Source organism: Sinocyclocheilus rhinocerous, unplaced genomic scaffold (genome assembly GCF_001515625.1).
Source record: "Sinocyclocheilus rhinocerous isolate Xijiao unplaced genomic scaffold, SAMN03320098_v1.1 scaffold600, whole genome shotgun sequence".
NCBI lineage: Eukaryota > Metazoa > Chordata > Actinopteri > Cypriniformes > Cyprinidae > Sinocyclocheilus > Sinocyclocheilus rhinocerous.
In genome coordinates this window covers 499,946-517,714 of record NW_015653464.1, presented here as the reverse complement: position 1 = coordinate 517,714, position 17,769 = coordinate 499,946, and the positions used below count along the sequence as shown (strand labels likewise).

General features: G+C 37.7%; 2 protein-coding genes and 1 long non-coding RNA gene across 6 annotated transcripts in view; 2 read left to right on the top strand and 1 right to left on the bottom strand.

Moving 5' to 3' along the window:
* Positions 1-1,642, top strand: part of LOC107715922 (uncharacterized) — a 10,082-nt gene extending 8,440 nt beyond the window's left edge. The window contains exon 3 of the long non-coding RNA XR_001637151.1: positions 1,632-1,642. This is a non-coding gene — a long non-coding RNA (uncharacterized LOC107715922). The remainder of the gene's footprint in view (positions 1-1,631) is intronic.
* The window catches only part of LOC107715918 (ras-related protein Rab-20-like), a 9,913-nt gene extending 4,880 nt beyond the window's left edge, over positions 1-5,033 (bottom strand). The window contains exons 1-2 of one of the 2 annotated variants that reach the window (XM_016522187.1): positions 4,690-5,033; positions 4,094-4,226 (exon numbers count right to left, since the gene is read on the bottom strand). In XM_016522187.1, coding sequence (XP_016377673.1) covers positions 4,094-4,226; positions 4,690-4,746 — 190 coding nt within the window. In that variant the 5' untranslated portion in view covers positions 4,747-5,033. Of the gene's footprint in view, positions 1-4,093; positions 4,227-4,556 lie in introns of both variants that reach the window. The other variant, XM_016522186.1, reaches the window with a different exon arrangement.
* A 1,430-nt stretch (positions 5,034-6,463) lies between these two features.
* Positions 6,464-16,583, top strand: LOC107715914 (ATP-dependent (S)-NAD(P)H-hydrate dehydratase). 3 transcript variants are annotated; one of them, XM_016522178.1, is made up of 11 exons: positions 6,464-7,260; positions 7,379-7,798; positions 9,293-9,431; positions 10,163-10,208; positions 11,217-11,305; positions 11,510-11,618; positions 12,090-12,140; positions 12,438-12,542; positions 15,927-16,047; positions 16,138-16,258; positions 16,342-16,583. In XM_016522178.1, the coding sequence occupies exons 1-11, from the start codon at positions 6,765-6,767 to the stop codon at positions 16,490-16,492; spliced, it is 1,848 nt and encodes a 615-aa protein (XP_016377664.1). In that variant the 5' UTR covers positions 6,464-6,764; the 3' UTR covers positions 16,493-16,583. The 3 variants fall into 3 exon arrangements, with proteins under 3 accessions (XP_016377664.1, XP_016377663.1, XP_016377662.1); XM_016522177.1 differs by having other exon boundaries at positions 7,379-7,816; XM_016522176.1 differs by having other exon boundaries at positions 7,379-7,828.
* The last annotated feature ends 1,186 nt before the right edge of the window (positions 16,584-17,769 follow it).

The following is a 17,769-nucleotide window of genomic DNA, read 5'->3' as shown; positions in this document are numbered from 1 at the left end:
CGTACTGTTTTTATCCACTTTTAACTTTAATATTTGGTATGTCCACCTATTGCAGCAATTACAGCACATCTCTCTGGCATAGTGTCAAGATATTTCCTGAGAACTTCAACACTAATGCTATCCCATGCCTTCTGCAGCTCAAGCCAAAGGCTTTCCTTTGAATGTACAATAGATCTGTCCAGTTTATTTTCCAACTCGCCCCAAATTTGCTTGATGGGGTTGAGATCCGGACTTTGAGGGGCTCAGTCCATCGTTTTCAGCGTTCCAGCAGATTCCTTCTGTCGCAGGTGCTTCTGGCAATAGGTCGTTTTATGGGTATTGTAATGGCCAATTCAACAAAAACAACTGAAACCTCTTAAATATGCCAAGTGTTCTGACAATTTTGGCCACCACTATATATATACACACACACACACTAACAGTTTTAAGGATATTAGTTTCAGTTTGACTAAACTTGGTGTGCATTTGAGACTTGCCAAGTAAAAATTATTAAACATTAGCAAAACCTGCTGACTGTACAATATTTTGTGCATTAAGGTTACTTCAATGAGAAAAGTTCATTTTACTGTACTTGCTACAGCCCTGCTGATGGTGATTCACTCAATAGAATTAAACACAAGTAACCTGAATAGTTCTGAGAGGCCAAATCGACTGAATAAACGAAAGAAAGAGTTAAATACTGAAAACAAACCTTCTTTCACTTTCTCCTTTAAAAAGAAAGCCAAAGGTTGTTGGTCATGATACTGAGAGCTGTAACAGCAGAAATACAAGAGTTCATTGTTGTAGAAATATGTAGTGGTCTTCAACTAACTTGGCTTCTGCTGTCTGTGTCTGAACGATGAGAGAGAAACATAGCTCTCTTCATTTGTGCCTCATAAAAATGAGTACTTAAAGGCTCATTTTAATTTTACAATACTTGCATATAATCAAAAAAAGTTCAAAGGATCAAATTAAGGAATTCAGTTTACATTACCCACTGACATTAAAATCTTCATTGTACATAAACAAATTAACAATGTAACTTTAGCAACTCAAAACTCCTTCTCCGGTGAAACTAAAAAGTGGTTTGTTTGAGACTTTGTGACGTCAGAAAGATAAATACATTTCGCAGATGCTTTTATCCAAAGGTATTATAACATATTCAAGGCATACGTTTTATCTTTCATGAATTCCCTGCAATTCAAACCCATAAACTTGTGTTGCTAGCAGCATGCTGTACTGTCTGAGCTACAGGAACACCAACAACAGCCACTCAGACATGGTGAGCTACTACGGAGGAAGTAAGCTTTACTATCATTACACATCACCAGATGAACTAATGATAAGAATAAAATGGGTGAAAGTTCATGTAGCACCTGCTGCTCTGCAGATCTTTCTGAAGAATTCAAAGTACAATCGCATTCGATTAATCGTGCAGCCCTAATAAGAATATAGTTTGAATATCAATCATATTTAGCTGTGCCGCACATGCAGCGCGGAGGCTCTAGAAGGGTTTCAGTAACATACTGATTGACTAAGTGACTGAATTTTGTTGATGAAAATTATTTTGTTTTGTTTAAAAACAACATGTTGATATTGTTTGTATTAAAATTAAACTTTCTTTCTCCTTTCACATTTTCAAAGTTAAATAGAAATACTTTAATGTAATACTTCTCACCTTCTCTTTAAAGGAATAACTACCATTTCGGTCCTTTAGTGTGACGTAATGTCCTTTGGTGTGACACACATAAAAGAACCACAGATTTGTTTTTTTAATCTCGAAATATCTTTAAAAAACAGTTGAGTATTGCAGTAGGGGAGATATAATCATCATTCATCTTAAAATGGTATAATTTTCTGCAGTTTTGAATGGATGACAGCAAAGTTTGTCTTGTTGTCAAAGTTAGTCTTGAAAATGCCCAACAAGTCATGGGGAAAAAATGGTGTTATTCATAATTTCATATGAAATAAATAACACTATATGAAAATTAGTGTCTTGCAATTAAGATTAATCTCTCTCATGCTATTTGTATATTATTAAAAGTTTTTTTTAAGTTTTGCTATGTCACACCATAGGACAAATTTACTGTACAGTTCAGTAAAAAAGTAAAAAAAAAAAAACAGTGAAAGAATTGACGAAGATGAAGTGACCCTTTATATTTTCTCAAACGTCAGACTTCACACTACACATGGATTATTTTAACGATATCCTTGCTACGTTTCTGGGTCTGGGAACATTTCAGTTGCGTTGCTGTCTATGCAGGGTAAGAAAGCTCTTGGATTTAATCAAAAATATCTTAATTTGTGGTCTTGGAACGACATGAGGCTGAGTAATTAATGACAGAATTTTCATTTTGGGTGAACTATCTCTTTAAAAAGAGCAGCCATATACTTAAAAAAAATTATATAATATAATAAGAATTAGGGCTGCACGATAAATTGAAATGGAATCGAAGTGTCTGACAATGAAGATAAATCTCTCTCTTGGTATTTATGTACTATTAAGAGTTTATTTTTTGTGGCTATGTCACACCATAGGACAAATGTATGGTTCAGTAAAAATGTAAAAAAAAAAAAAACAGTGAAAGAATTGACGAAGATGAAGTGACCCTTTATATTTTCTCAAACGTCAGACTTCACACTACATAAATATACGTATTTCTTCTTCAAAAATGGTGTTTTACAAAAAAAGCATTTTTTACTGCCTATTTGTCAACTACCCACAAACATTATATTTACACATACATTATTATTTTCCTAAAAAATTACGTACTGTATAATCAAGTAAACCTATGTTTCTTCAGTCCAGAAAATGTTCATCTTGAAAGATTAATAACAATATAAACGTTAACAATATTCTAACATTATAAAATTCATTCGAGATTTCACAGCAAAAAGGCATGTGTATTATGACCTGAAGGGGGAATTTTAAGATTATACTAGTCGTTTTATTGCTAAAAAACTATCAATGAGAGGGCAGAAGGCATGTAGAAGTTTTGATCATGTTGATAATTTAGAGGGGCCTTAGAAATGTAATACAGTGGGCTTTATAGGGTTAAAGGCATAGTGGAACATGAAAATGAAAATGAACAAACAAAAAATGAATGGAACTTTGACATGTCATTTTGCTCATATGATGACACTGCATGCTCAGTACTTCTTTCTTGGTAATTCAGGTTTTTCCACTAAACCCAAAGAGGATCACATTCGAAATCGAGAACAAAAAGCTTCATAACATCTTAATTTAACTGTGAACATCCCTCCTAGACCCCCACCCCTGAGAAACAACTGTGTGAGTGACCAGTAAAACCTTCAGTTTCCACACACCCACACACAGATTCAACACACACTCATCTGACTTGCACACAAGCATGTGACTTTTTGCCTGTAAAGACAGCAAACAGCTCTACACAGGGTCATCTGTCATCTGAACGGAATAACATTTCACAGGAAATGACTGAGAAAGAACATCCTTTTTACATTAGATAGATAGATAGATAGATAGTATAATATATTTCTACCTATCTATAATATATACATTGCTAATTCCTGTCATTTGACTTTGTTTTATTATTATACAAGAGTACAAAAGGCTTGTTAAATAATTGCCTTTAATGGGTGAAGTTTTCAAACATTGACCAAAAGCATTTATCTTCAGGTTTACTCATTGACATAAAAGGAAGGTGAAATGTGCAGATTAAATGAAACTCACTGCATCCATATGCCATTTTAAAATATATATTTAAAAATTCTGCATATTTTGAAGTAGGTCGAGTTCTGTGAACCTCAACCATGACAGGGCCAGTTCTTAAATGTACCATCTGAATAAGGAACAAAAAGTGCTGACATTCACAACATAAAAAAATAATCACTGTGAGAAAGAAGTTCTTGACTATAAATCAGAATAAAACAAATACCAACAAATATGAAGCAGGGAATTTAGGAAACACAAAAAGAACAACTTTTATCTGACATAGCCTATAACATTGTTGATTTAGTTATAAGATCGGCTGACTTGATATTCTTTACATACAGCTTTTGCAAAACACACTGTAATAACCTGTTGTTGTATTTTGTGGTCTGTTTTACTAAATAAAGTGTAAAAGTAGCTCACCTGCAGTGTCCCATATAGAAATGTTGTAGGGTCCCCACTGTTTGAGGAAGAACGCCCCTCCGACTGTGCTTATAGTGTCCTTAAATTTCCTCTCCGTGTATCTGTGGAGGAGAGAAGTCTTTCCCACGTTCATGTTTAAATATACCATCTGAATAAGGAACAAAAAGTGCTGACATTCACAACATAAAAAAATAATCACTGTGAGAAAGAAGTTCTTGACTATAAATCAGAATAAAACAAATACCAACAAATATGAAGCAGGGAATTTAGGAAACACACAAAAAGAATTATAAAACAGATATGTTATCAACTTTTATCTGACATAGCCTATAACATTGTTGATTTAGTTATAAGATCGGCTGACTTTATATTCTTTACATACAGCTTTTGCAAAACACACTGTAATAACCTGTTGTTGTATTTTGTAGTCTGTTTTACTAAATAAAGTGTAAAAGTAGCTCACCTGCAGTGTCCCATATAGAAATGTTGTAGGGTCCCCACTGTTTGAGGAAGAACGCCCCTCCGACTGTGCTTATAGTGTCCTTAAATTTCCTCTCCGTGTATCTGTGGAGGAGAGAAGTCTTTCCCACGTTCATGTCCCCCAGAATGACGACTTTCACGTCGGGTTTCTTGGTCCTTGAGGCTTGAGACATGTCTCCAAACACATGCCACTCACGCAAACTCAACTCTTACAGGTAAAATCGCCATATAAACAATCCAGCTAACTTATCGGTCTCCGCGCTTTAAATGCATGATTACCTCCAGTCTGACGATCTCCGTACAAAGTTTGTCGAAATAAACCCCATTCGTGTGTGTGTGTTAGAAAATTCAATAGCAATTGTTCCCTAATATAGTTGGTGACGACGCCGATTTTCTAACTACAGAAGTTTCAAGTCAGGTTTAACAGTAGTGCTGTCCGATTCGTCAATGAATCGTTCTTTCGAGTCAAATCTTTTCTATGAATTATTAGAACAAAACCGTTCTGAAAGATTCGGTCAAGGACTTAATCCCTCTGAGCGATTTCTGAGCCAAAAGCCAATAGAGCGTGGTTTTTAAATGAATTGTATTATTGTTGAATGTAAATATTATAGTTATGACTTTATTTATTTATTTATTTATCAGTTGAATGATGACTGCAACTGGGACACCCGGGAATACAATAAATATGCTTATTAATAAAACTTATATTTTAAAAGGTTTATTTGAACTTTTTAAAGTAAGTTGAGATGTCAGAGATCATACAATGACGTGATGACTGTAAGAAATCACTGAATCACTTGTGTAACCTGTTCTTTGAAGTGAACTGTTCAAAAGAACCGATTCGCAGAAATGAATCAGACTTCTTATCCTACGGTGGTGGGCGGGGCAAATTTAACTTGAGTGCCAACGTCACAGGAATAAACAGTAAAGGCGGGGCTAAATAAATATATATAATATTGCCTTTTTTAATGGCATTGTAAGTAACCAGTCTTCGCTACAGTGAGTAGCATTGGCCTGGGTTTATTTCCTGTCAAATATGGACTGAATTTCGCTTATGTCATCACGCATAAGCGACAAAGCAGAGCGTCAGCGGAAGTCTGATGATTATAGAGGGAGGACAATTCTGATCGAGTGAAGTCGTGTAACACAGATCTATAATCAAAATTAAATCTTGAACTTTGTTCCTATTATCTGACTGGATACTGCAGCTAATCCCCGCAGCTTTTACTCTCCTCCTGAACAGTGTTTGTTTACCCGAGAACTTGATGAATCTTCTCAAACGTGCTACCTTCATTTTCTCTGAACGGCCACTAAGTCTGGCACTTGGTAAGATCGGAGTTTATCTAACTATAAGCAGGTTGAGAAGGACGGAATGCATGGACTGAAATGTTCTCTTCTCGGCGTGATAACTGTAACCATTACAATTGCAGCAGTGTTGCTGTATGATAAAGGTAAATGCAGAGTCGAGTGCCACATGAATCATGATATACACACAGTGGGGTCCAAATGCTTCCAAACTTCTTTAACTGAGTGCATTTTTTATGTAATTAAAGTATAAGCGTAACATTTTAAGTGAACTCTTGTCGTTTGTGTGATCCAGTATGATTGGGGTAACAAAGGTATTCACGTGTCACTAATGTGTTTATTTGACATCATTAAGCATCTTATATAGGTTTTATTCATTTAAGATTGTTTAAACTCCAAACAGCGTATTGTCAGTATTAAACTGAATTGCATGTTCTCACACTGGAAGTTACGGACCGCACTGTGTTTTGTAATTTATTTATCAGTTTTGTGCTTTGACTCGAACTCTCAAGCGTAACTCGCAATTCCAAACACTGAGCACGATAAGCTGAGTTTACAAAGTGAAGCAGTTGTTTCCTAAATGTATTCTTGGTGATATTCTCAAAGCTATTTGACTGTTTTTATCGCCGAGCCGTGAAGCACTGCGCACGGTTGTGATGACGTAGTACACAACATCGCGGTGACGTTCTCACTGTTGTTGGCGCGGTAAACACTGGCGAAGTTCTAAGCAGCTTTGCATAAAGCAGCTCAGCTCAGTTAATCTCGGCGATTCGGCGAGGCCTTTTGTCGCTATGCGCTCGGAAACCGCATGAAGCGTCGTCGAAACGAGGCCTAGATATCCCGCCGCCTGATCGATGCGAAGCCGACTTGGATTGCTTCGACCATCATGTTAGTGAATGCAACGCGCGGTTTCCTGTGGTCGGACATGGAGACCAGAGCGCTGTTGAATATCTGGGGTGAGCACGACGTGCAGACGGCGCTGGACGGAAACTTTAGGAACAGCCACGTTTACCGAGACGTCGCGAACCGTCTGTGCGAACTGGGCTTCGATAGGACACCAGACCAATGCAGAATACGGGTTAAGAGCTTAAAGAGGCAGTATTTCCAAGCGAAGGAGGGATCCAGGAAAAATGGGCAGTACCACAAGATGTGCAAGTTCTACGACGAGATGGAGAGGATATTGAGCAATCGGTCCTTAGTAGAGAGCCAGGATATTGATAGTGTTGCTGTTGGGGGAGATGAAACAATGGATGAAGATGCTGAGAGTACTGAACTCTTGCAGGAGGCTCACATGGATGGCAGTGGTGAATGCTCCTTTATGGAGCATCCGGTCAAAACTGAGTACCCATCCTGCCCCATTCCGGTGACCGTGGGAGGCATGAGTATGTCAACTTATTCTGATCCGTCAGAAAGCAATGATCTGCCATCTTTAGCCTAATCGGTCTGGTTTCTTGTATGTGTGTGTGTGCGTGTTAATATTCGTGCGTTCTTCTCTCAAAGGTTCGTTTCCAACCAAACAGAGCAGCCTGACGAAGACCAACCCGCCGGCAACCTCGTCCAGCAGGCCACGGAGAAGCAAGAAGCGCTTCGCGAACATGTCGCTGGAGAAGCTGATGGAGAAGTTCTTGGAACAGAGCATGGAAGCAGAAGACAACTTCTACAGGCTCGAGGAGCAGCGTCTTCAGGCCGAGGATAAGCGCAGGGAGGAGGAACATTCCAGAGAGCTGCAGATGCTACAGATGTTGGGCCAGATTTTCGCTGGCATTCGCGCACCCTCTCCTGCACCACAGGCCACTCCGCAGCCCTCTTGTATCCCTCAGACTAACCCCGCCGTACCCCCCACACGCCCCCCTTTTGGGAATGGTAACCATCCCCCTGCCTTGACCGAGTTTGCCAGCCACAGCCAACCAGCTGGCCCAGGTCTGCTCATGGAAGAGGGTGACGCTCAATGTTCGTGTAGAGTTGCCATTTATTTTGAATTACCATTTGTTACACAGTCATAAAGCGGTGATAAACACAGTGTTTTACTGCTAAAGTCCCATGAAAAAGAATAGTTCTCCCAAATATGGAAATTCTGGTGTTATTATTATTATCATTATTTTGGTGGAACACAGAGAGATTTGAAATAATTTTGAAGTAGGTATTTTGGTCCTTGTACATTGGGTTCATTCGTTTTTTGATTTACATTTATGCATTGGGCAGACATTTTTATCCAAAATGACTCAAATCGCATTTGAAGAACACCTTTACATTTTTACTAGCGCTTGGGAATCTCTGAGAATCAAACCCAGGACCTTGCTTGGCATTGCTAGCACCACACTCTACTGTTTGAGCTGCAGGAAAGATTCTTTATTAAATATTTAAAGCAGAAAAATTTAGATACACATCTTGATTATTAGATTTCAATATGTGTCCAGGCATGACACGCCCCCTTTCTGCTGATTGGTCAACCAAAGATGAGTGTGCTCCAACAGAATAATAATCACACACTGCTGTAGTTGTACAGATTTTTAAAGTGTTTATTGCAACTACATTTTGTCTCTTTCTCTCATCAAACAACTGGACTAAGAAATGCTTTGACCTAATATTACCCGAATATTCAAGGTATTTATGTATATTCGACCTCTTCACATAATGAAAAATCAAGTCAGTTATTTTTTAATAAGTGAAAAAGGCATTGTTTTCTGCTTTTTCCTCCTCTTAATATTACATTAAAAAGGGAATGAACTCAATGTACACTGATCTATTTTACATACAATGGCAATGCTATATCGTGACCGAAAAGGCTCCAAAACCATAAAAGGGGTCCGTACAGCCATATTCCAAATCTTATAAAGCAAAATTATAGCTTTATGTGGAATAAACTAATATTTTAGTCATTATTCACTGATAATCCTCCCTAGTGCTTAAGCTCTGAAATACAGTTTGTGTTTACATTCAGACTTCAAAATAGTAGCAGGTTTGATGTCATTGGTGCTAAAAGATTGATTCTGTAAAATGGGAAGTGAGAATTCGGAGCTACAGCAAAGAGACAGATTTTTGGTGAATAAAAGCCTGAATTTCAAGCTCAAATGGCTTCAGAAGACTCCGATATAGAGCTCAAGTTGTATGGGCTTATCATTCTTTTGGGCCTTATGGAGCCCAAAATGAAGGTTTTAGGCCTTATGGAGCTTCACAGATTTTCTAACTATATGAACAGTTGGATGGAAAAGAACTGAAAAGATTTTCAAAAATATTCTCTCATCACAAAATTTGAATTGACATAAGTAAATTATGTGAAAATGATGACATTTTGTTTTGTTTTTTTAAGTACAAACCTTTTAAAATTACTAGTCTAATCCCAATGCATGGAACTGAAATAAGATGGTCTGGTTTGGGATGAATTTAATTATTGTTACTATATTCTTGTCTCAGTCATAGAGCGCTCTTTCTCTCTGGGAACGGCGGCAATGGACAATGTCATTCCTCTTTTAAGAAACACAATTCCTCCACTTACGTCCAAAAAACACAAGGGTCAGGACGGACGCATTGGAATCATTGGAGGATGTCAAGAGTAAGTGCTGCACAGATCTTTCTCAGGGCTATACACTTACTAAATTACTATGTAAGCAGCTGTGGTGAAGCTTCATTGGGTTCTGCACATGCATGGCCAACTAATCGGATTAAACCTTTTTAAAAATGAGATATTTGGGGAAAATGATCAGAATTTATATTAGGTAGCCTTAACTACTATGTACTAACATTAAATACTTAAGACAAAAAAACACTAAGACTATGATTTACTGTGTAACTATGTGTTGTTCTAGAAATTTTCCACTATTTTTGTTAATACTTTTAGGGTATAGTTAGGATTAGGAGTTAGGTTAGGATTATATGGGTTAAAGTTTTGGAAAAGGGTTCGGGTTATAGTTGTGGGTAAAGTTAACAGTGGACTATAAGTGTGAAAAGTACTTCAAATATAATTCCAATGCACCCAAATGTATGTACATAAGTATATTGTATCAAATGGTTAAGTATAAGGCCATCTAATGTAAAGTGTGACCAGGGGAATAAATACAAAATTATAGCTATTTTACAGTTTTAGGGCATTTTTCATATATTTCCTCTTTTTCGGAGCTGTTATGTTTAGACTGTAATTTCTAGAGCTTGCACACTTTTTCACTTTCAACCACATACCATCAAGGCATGCTCTGCCACAACAGCATTTTATTAGGTGTTACTGTTTATTCTGTCTGTATGTGAATTTGCTTGGTGAAACTTACATTTTTGCACTGTTCTTGCTAGGTACACAGGAGCACCTTTCTTTGCAGCTATCTCGGCTTTAAAAGTTGTAAGTATTCTGTTAAAAATTCAGTCAAATTTTTTTTTTCTTTCTCATCTGCATTTTGTCTTTTCATACTTTAGTGAGATACACAGAGTGAATTGTCTTAATGATCCATGAGTGGATTTTGACTCATATTTATCAAAGATCATGAACAAAAAATGTATCCACAGATATATTATGCAGCATTAATATTATGTTTTTAGCATTGGTAATAATAAGAAATGTTTCTTGAGCACCACATCAACATATTAAAATGATTTCTGAAGGATCATGTGACACTGAAGATTGGAGAAATGGCCATCACAGTATTCATTTTGAAGGGTTAGTTCACTCCAAAATGAAAATTTTGTCATTAATTACTCACCCTCATTTCGTTCTAAACACGTAAGACCTTTGTTTTGACATTTGTCTCCAAAATGGCGGAAGACTGTAACTCGTGAGAGAAGAATTGTTGAATAAAGTCGTTAGTTTTGTTTTCTTTGTGTACAAAAAGTATTCTCGTAGCGTGGCAAAATTGAAGTTGAGCCACTGACGTCACATGGACTATTTTACCGATGTACGTTTCTGGACCTGGGAACATTACAGTTGCGTTGCTGTCTATGGAGGGTCAGAAAGCTCTCAGACTCGGATTCCATCAAAAATATCTTAATTTGTGTTCTGAAGATGAACAAAGGTCTTACGGGTTTGGAACGACATGAGGGTGAGTAATTAATGACAGAATTTTCATTTTTGGGTGTGCTAAATTGTATTAATATTTCACAATATAACTGTTTTTACTGTATTTTTCATCAAATAAATGCAGCCAACAACCTTCTTACAGAGCCCAACATTTTGAACAGTGTGATACAATTTAATGTCATCAAATGAGACATCTGCATAAAATTGAAAAAATAAATAAACAAATGAGCATTGACCTTTTGAGCTGGCAAAATGGGAGCTGAAATATGCTCAAATGCTGAAATATTGGCAGATATGTCAGTCTATTACCTTCTAATCATCTTGCCTGTTTTCCAGGGAGCCGATCTGTCTCATGTGTTCTGCACCAAAGATGCAGCTCCAGTCATCAAGTCCTACAGTCCTGAACTCATTGTCCATCCAGTACTGTAAGCAGGAACTCTTATTAGACATAATCCTTGATTGCAAGTAAATTTTATGAAATATCTCTGGTGGCCAACAGAAGAGTTTCTGAAAAGTAATTTTTTATGGATATCCAGGGATATTTGATTCAATCCTTTTTGCCAGCTGAATCACATTTGGTTTATTGTCATGTCGAGCGAGATTTGAGCATGATGGTGCTGTTTCTCCAGAGACAGTCCCAATGCTGTGGAGGAGATCGAGAAATGGCTGCCCAGGCTTCACAGTCTGGTTGTGGGACCAGGTCTGGGGAGGGAGGATATGCTTCTGAAGAATGCTAAGGCAAGAGAAATGATACCATAAAAAAACGTCTTATGACATTTGTGTGGCAATTTAGTTGTTAATATGAAACACAAATAGCATTAATATCTTTTCTTTTTAAAAAGGTAAATTCTATCTGATTCCCTTTCATAGTACCAACCACAAACTTTGATAAAGCTCTTGTTCTAGAGGCTTATGCTTAAATACTTAAATCATTTGTTGAAAAGTTTTGTAGACCGTTATAATAATTTTGTAAGTGGATCACTGCACAACATTTGTCATATCTCAGTTTGTTATTTTACAGTTTTATTGACTTTTGTTTTTCAAAAATGTGGAAAATAAGTAGGTGTGTCCGCACTTTTTACTCTTAGTATATATTAAGACATTTTTTTGTCGAATGTATTTCTAAAGAGCTTAGAAATATTGTGTATTTTCACATCTATGTTTCTGTGGGTTTAAATGAATTAACGTTTGGCATATGTTTTGTTTTAGGAGATTATTGAGAGGTCAAAACTCCGAGGAATACCAATCATCATTGATGCTGTGAGAACTGTTTTCACTGACACTTTTGATGTTGCTGATCAATATGCTTTCATACTGAGCATGTCGGCAACAGCCAATAGATTTCGTGTACAGAAGGAGAACTGGATCAGAGCTCAGAAATGGCTTTTTATATATTATGGTATTAGTGATGTGTTGCATAATGTCTGAAATGATGTAAAAGCATGATCTTGAACCAACACCAATGTTTTTCTGAATTAGCAGGCTAGGGATTTGCTGGATAAAATACTCACTTTATGCATGTATGCATTGCACATTCACGTTTGTGTTTCTTTACAGGATGGGCTTTGGTTAGTCGCAAAAGAACCCTCAGTCATTCAGGGATATCAGAGAGGAATCCTCACACCCAACTTTATGGAGTTTACCCGTCTGTATGAGGCCATGGTGAGTTTTGAATGTAGTAATATAATGTCTATGTAGCTGAGCAGGTTCCTTTTGTATGTAATATTGAAGGCTCTTTTTACATCTGGTATTGACATTCATCTCATCTTATCAGACTATACCGATACTTTGCCTGGTATTGTATGCAGCTCAAATGTGTCTCATATGCTCACTTGTGATCAGATCACCTGACATAGATGATATTACCATGTATAAACTGAGCCTTTGTTTTTACAACATTGCTTTCACTGCATGCCTGGTTCCAGAATCGGATAACAAGAGGTGCTTCTGAAATTAGTGAGGGTGCTTTAGTAAAGTGCAGATGTAATGAACCTAAGGAACAGCTCCTAAGCACCACCTTAACAAGAATAACAATATACACTCAAGGGATTATACGGTTTGCAAGTCATTACTTTTACACAACAGCATTTCTAAAATACTCTTGAGGGCATAAATGTGTTGCTGACTCATAATACATAGTTGACACAATATAAAACCACAATATAAATGTTTTTCTATTAATTTCTTAGTGTACATTTATGTTAATTAATACACATCTATTTTGACTTTATCCCAACCATTGCTATTGTTAGCATTATGTCAATCACTGAAACTTCAGAAGTGATCCCACATTTAAATGCTGCTGTCACTCCTGGCATTTTGTAGGCATTGTGTACATCACATGTACATGACTGTTGGTCGTCTTAGCAGCATAAAAACTATTCAGTTTTTACTATTCAACTATTCAGAGATCAGTTGCTCAAGTCTACTTTATCAACACTGCAAAAACGCATTGTAAACAGAAACATTTGATGCTCTCCAGATGTGCTGTTATTACAGTTTCAGCTGAGGGTGCTTATCACCTCTAGTAACCCTGTAGAACTGGGCCTGTTATGCTCTTTCTACACCAGGGGTGTTCAGTCCTGTTCCTGGAGGAACAATATCCTGCAGAGTTTAACGCTAGCCATCTCCAACTGCTGGAAGTTCTTAGTGAGTCTGAAAGCCTTGATTAACTGGTTCAGGTGTGTTTAATTGGGGTTGGAGCTAAACACTGCAGGGACACTGGCCTTCCAAGAACAGATTTGGACACCCCTGTTCTATACCTCTGGTTCTCATCCAGGAACCGGTGGCCACTAGAGGGCCTCAGCAAATTTCCAGGGAGCCCCAAATAAATCTTAAAATTAGGGTTGTAAAGGGGTTGAACATTTCTGATTTGTTTTTTTTCCAGAAATTCTTCATGGGAAGTTAAAGGGGTCCTATTATGCTTTTTCACTTTTTCAACTTTAGTTAGTCTGTAATGTTGCTGTTTGAGCATAAAAAAATATCTGCAAAGTTCAAAGTCCACTTCAAAAGAAGATATTTTATTTAGCAGAAATCACTTTTCATAAACTACAACGAACGACTCGTTTGGACTACAACGCATATTTTCCGGGATTTGTGATATCACAAATATTGACGAATGGGACGAGACCTGGTTGAGCTGCACTAGAGAAGGCAACGAGTGTTATCACTATGTCGGAGACACGCTAGCTTTCCCAAGGCAGACGAACTTAGAGTGGTTACAATCATCCGGGTTTGAATCGAGCTCAAATTGATGTGATTTTGACGCAATATTTACACTGAAGCTCGCAGACGGCTATGGTAAGGGGCATGACATTTCCCGACCAGGCGCCGAGTGCTGCCAATCACAAAACACACTGGCCCAGCTAACCAATCACAACACACACTGGCCCAGCTAACCAATCACAACACACACTGGCCCAGCTAACCAATAACAGCACATTTCGTATTTCAGAAGGCGGGCCTTCATTTGATACAGGAACTATTCGAGCCGTTCATGCCAGACTGGGGAGAGAGGTGTTGTAATAATGTAAAATATGTGAAAAATAATGTGTTTTTCGAATAACCTAGTATGAGAGCCTCTTCTAGTACACCCCCAAAACAAAATCAAGACTTTGTAAAAGAGCATAATAGGACCCCTTTAAGTTGGGGAATTTTGGAAATTTTCCAAGTTGGAATTTACAGGAATTAAAAAGAATGAATCTTACAAACTGTATACTATACAAACAGAAATATAAAAAGTTCCTTTAAAAATGTCAGTTGGTGCACGTGGTATTGTTCTGTAGAATAAGATTAGAAAAAAAGCTTGTAAAAAAAACTAATGAAATGCCATGCACAGATATATAAATAGTTAGCTGGAATGGTAAATTTTTTTTACAATTGATGCTGGACAATTAATAATATTAACATTAATAAAAATAGGCTAGATATACAGAGGAACACTCAACATTTCAGCATGCCAAATCAAACTATAACCTACAACTGCGTCCCAAATGACGCACTATACACTATGCACTTATACACTTTGTGCACTTTTATGTAATCAACCATGTAGTGTATGAATTATTTAAGGTCATTTTGTAATTAATAATCGGAGTCTGATAGCCCCTCCCCCTTCGCTACTTCGTTAAGGCTGCGACAGTTGAGTGCATGAAGTGTCCAACATTCCACACTTCGTTTTTTGGTTAAGTGCATCATCCGGGTATTTAAAGTGCACTTTTTCTTTTTGGAATTTCCAGTGTGAACACTATTTATACTACAGAACACCATAGAATAGTGCATAAGTACGCGATTTGGGACACACCTTATGTTCTTATATGATAACAGAAAACTGGCTAGCAGAAGAAACAGCATTACAGTTGAGCTAGGTTTAGCACATCTCATTTTCTGGCTAGTTAGCTGCTGTATAAACACATTTTGATTTAGAATTTGTTAGTTAAACTTTAATAGATCAAATATATTTACTTTAGTACTATCATCAAAACTTACTTGACTGCTCAAATGCAGTAGTTTTGACTTCAGTAGTCCTGCTGTAGTGTGCAGATTCTAGAAATTATTTGTGCATGTGAGGAATGTGCAGGATAGAAATTCAACTGAATTTGCATTAAATCTGGTTGTTTTAACCAAGGCTATGCTGCATATTTTTTATTTTTACTACAGTACATGTTAGATTAGTTCCCTAATCTGTAATTTTGCAGTTTCCAGTTTATTTCCATGAATACCAGATGATTCCCTTGTAAAGTTTTTCAACTTTAAACATTTCCGGAATTTTGCAACCTTACTTAAAATTATTTCAATGTACTTGTATTAAGAAATTTTAATTAAAATTCCAAAAAACAAAAAGATGATGTTCAACATTTTGAATATTGTCTTGGATAAAGGGTGGCCTTGGAGTCAAAAAAAAAAAGTTGAGAACCACTGTCCTAGAAAATTCCTTGTTTTGCCATTTTAAAAAAGTTGTAAAAAATCAAAACAATTACAAAAACCTTAACAGACACCTAATACATACAATTGCAGTATACATGCTAAATCAAACTTTGATTTCAGCATCATGAACCTCTGGACAGCACCGACCACAAGAGAAGTGCTCAGCAACTCGCCATCGCCATGGGCCACCTTACCTTGGTTTTGAAGGGGGAGGAGGACATTATTACTGACGGAAAGAACAGTTAGTGATGTTCTTCAAACATTCAGACTTCATAAGGTTCCGGTGCACCGTTTTCTGTCTCTAACATGTTGCTTGTCTACCTGCTCTCAGTGCTGACCTGTAGTCAAGAGGGCAGTGGGCGGCGGTGTGGAGGACAGGGAGATCTGCTCTCGGGTTCCTTAGGAGTCTTCGCCCATTGGGCGTTCAGCTCACCTCCAGATGCAACTAAAGGGTAAGTGGCTCCATTATCAGTAGTTATTTAATGTGTCATTGCACATCACTTTCAGTTTAATAGTAAATGTTCCTTTTTTCCAGCATGAATCCCTCGCTGGTAGCTGCATTCGGTGCTACGTCTCTGACAAGGCAATGTAATCGCCAGGCCTTCCACAAACACAGCAGATCTACCACCACCTCTGACATGATCCAGGAGATAAGCAGCGCTTTCAAGAAGTTGTTTGAAAGCTAAACTACATGTGTATCCATTCTTTTTCATGGTCATTATTAAGACTAAGGCCCAATCCCAATTCTATTTTATACCCCTTCCCTTGTCCCTTGAAACAGAGTGTCAAGGGGTAGGGGTGAAAATATTCCCCTAAGAATTGGGACACCACTACTATGCCGTCACACATCATCATACGTCGTCTAGCTTTTACAATACACACACCTATACTGGTGTGCTGGTGTGCATTAGAGCGCGATCCTGAAGGGCGACGAGAGCACCGGAGCGGTCGTGCTTCACGCGGGGGTTAACGACACCAAGCTGCGGCAGACGGAGACACTGAAGAGGGACTTCAGGAGCCTGATCGAGACGGTGCGCCGCACATCGCCCGCGACGACGATCATCGTGTCAGGACCGCTTCCCACGTATCGACGAGGACATGAAAGGTTCAGTAGACTTTTTGCTTTAAATGAATGGTTATTGTCATGGTGTAAAGAACAGAAACTGCTCTTTGTTAATAATTGGAATCTTTTCTGGGAGCGTCCTAGGCTTTTTCGCGCTGATGGCCTGCACCCCAGCAGAGTCGGAGCGGAACTCATGTCGGACAACATCTCCAGGACGCTACGCTCCATATGACTAGTAAGTCAAATCTCAAATAACTGCCCTGATGACTTGTGTTCTACCCGCTTAAATGATAGAAGTACTTGTGCTGTCCAATCTATAAAGACTGTGTCTGTTCCCCGAATAGTGAGGTCAAAATATAAATTTAATGCAGGATCTAGAAAAAATCTGATCGTGATTAAACCAGAAAAATGTCAAATAAATGAACAAAAACAATTTTTAAAGTTTGGGCTCCTAGACATTAGATCACTCTCACCCAAAGCAGTTATTGTAAATGAAATGATCACAGATAATCGTTTTGATGTACTCTGCTTGACTGAAACCTGGCTAAAACCTAATGATTATATTGGTCTAAATGAGTCTACTCCACCAAGCTACTGTTATAAGCATGCGCCCCGTCAGACTGGTCGTGGCGGCAACAATATATAGTGATATTCTCAATGTTACTCAGAAGAGAGGATACAGGTTTAACTCATTCGAAACACTTCTGTTTAATGTTACACTGTCAGATATGCAAAAGAAATCTATCGTATCTCTTGCTCTGGCTACTGTGTATAGACCACCAGGGCCGTATACAGATTTCCTAAAAGAATTTGCAGATTTCCTCTCAGACCTATTGGTTACTGTTGATAAAGCGCTAATTGTCGGAGATTTTAACATTCACGTTGATAATACAAATGATG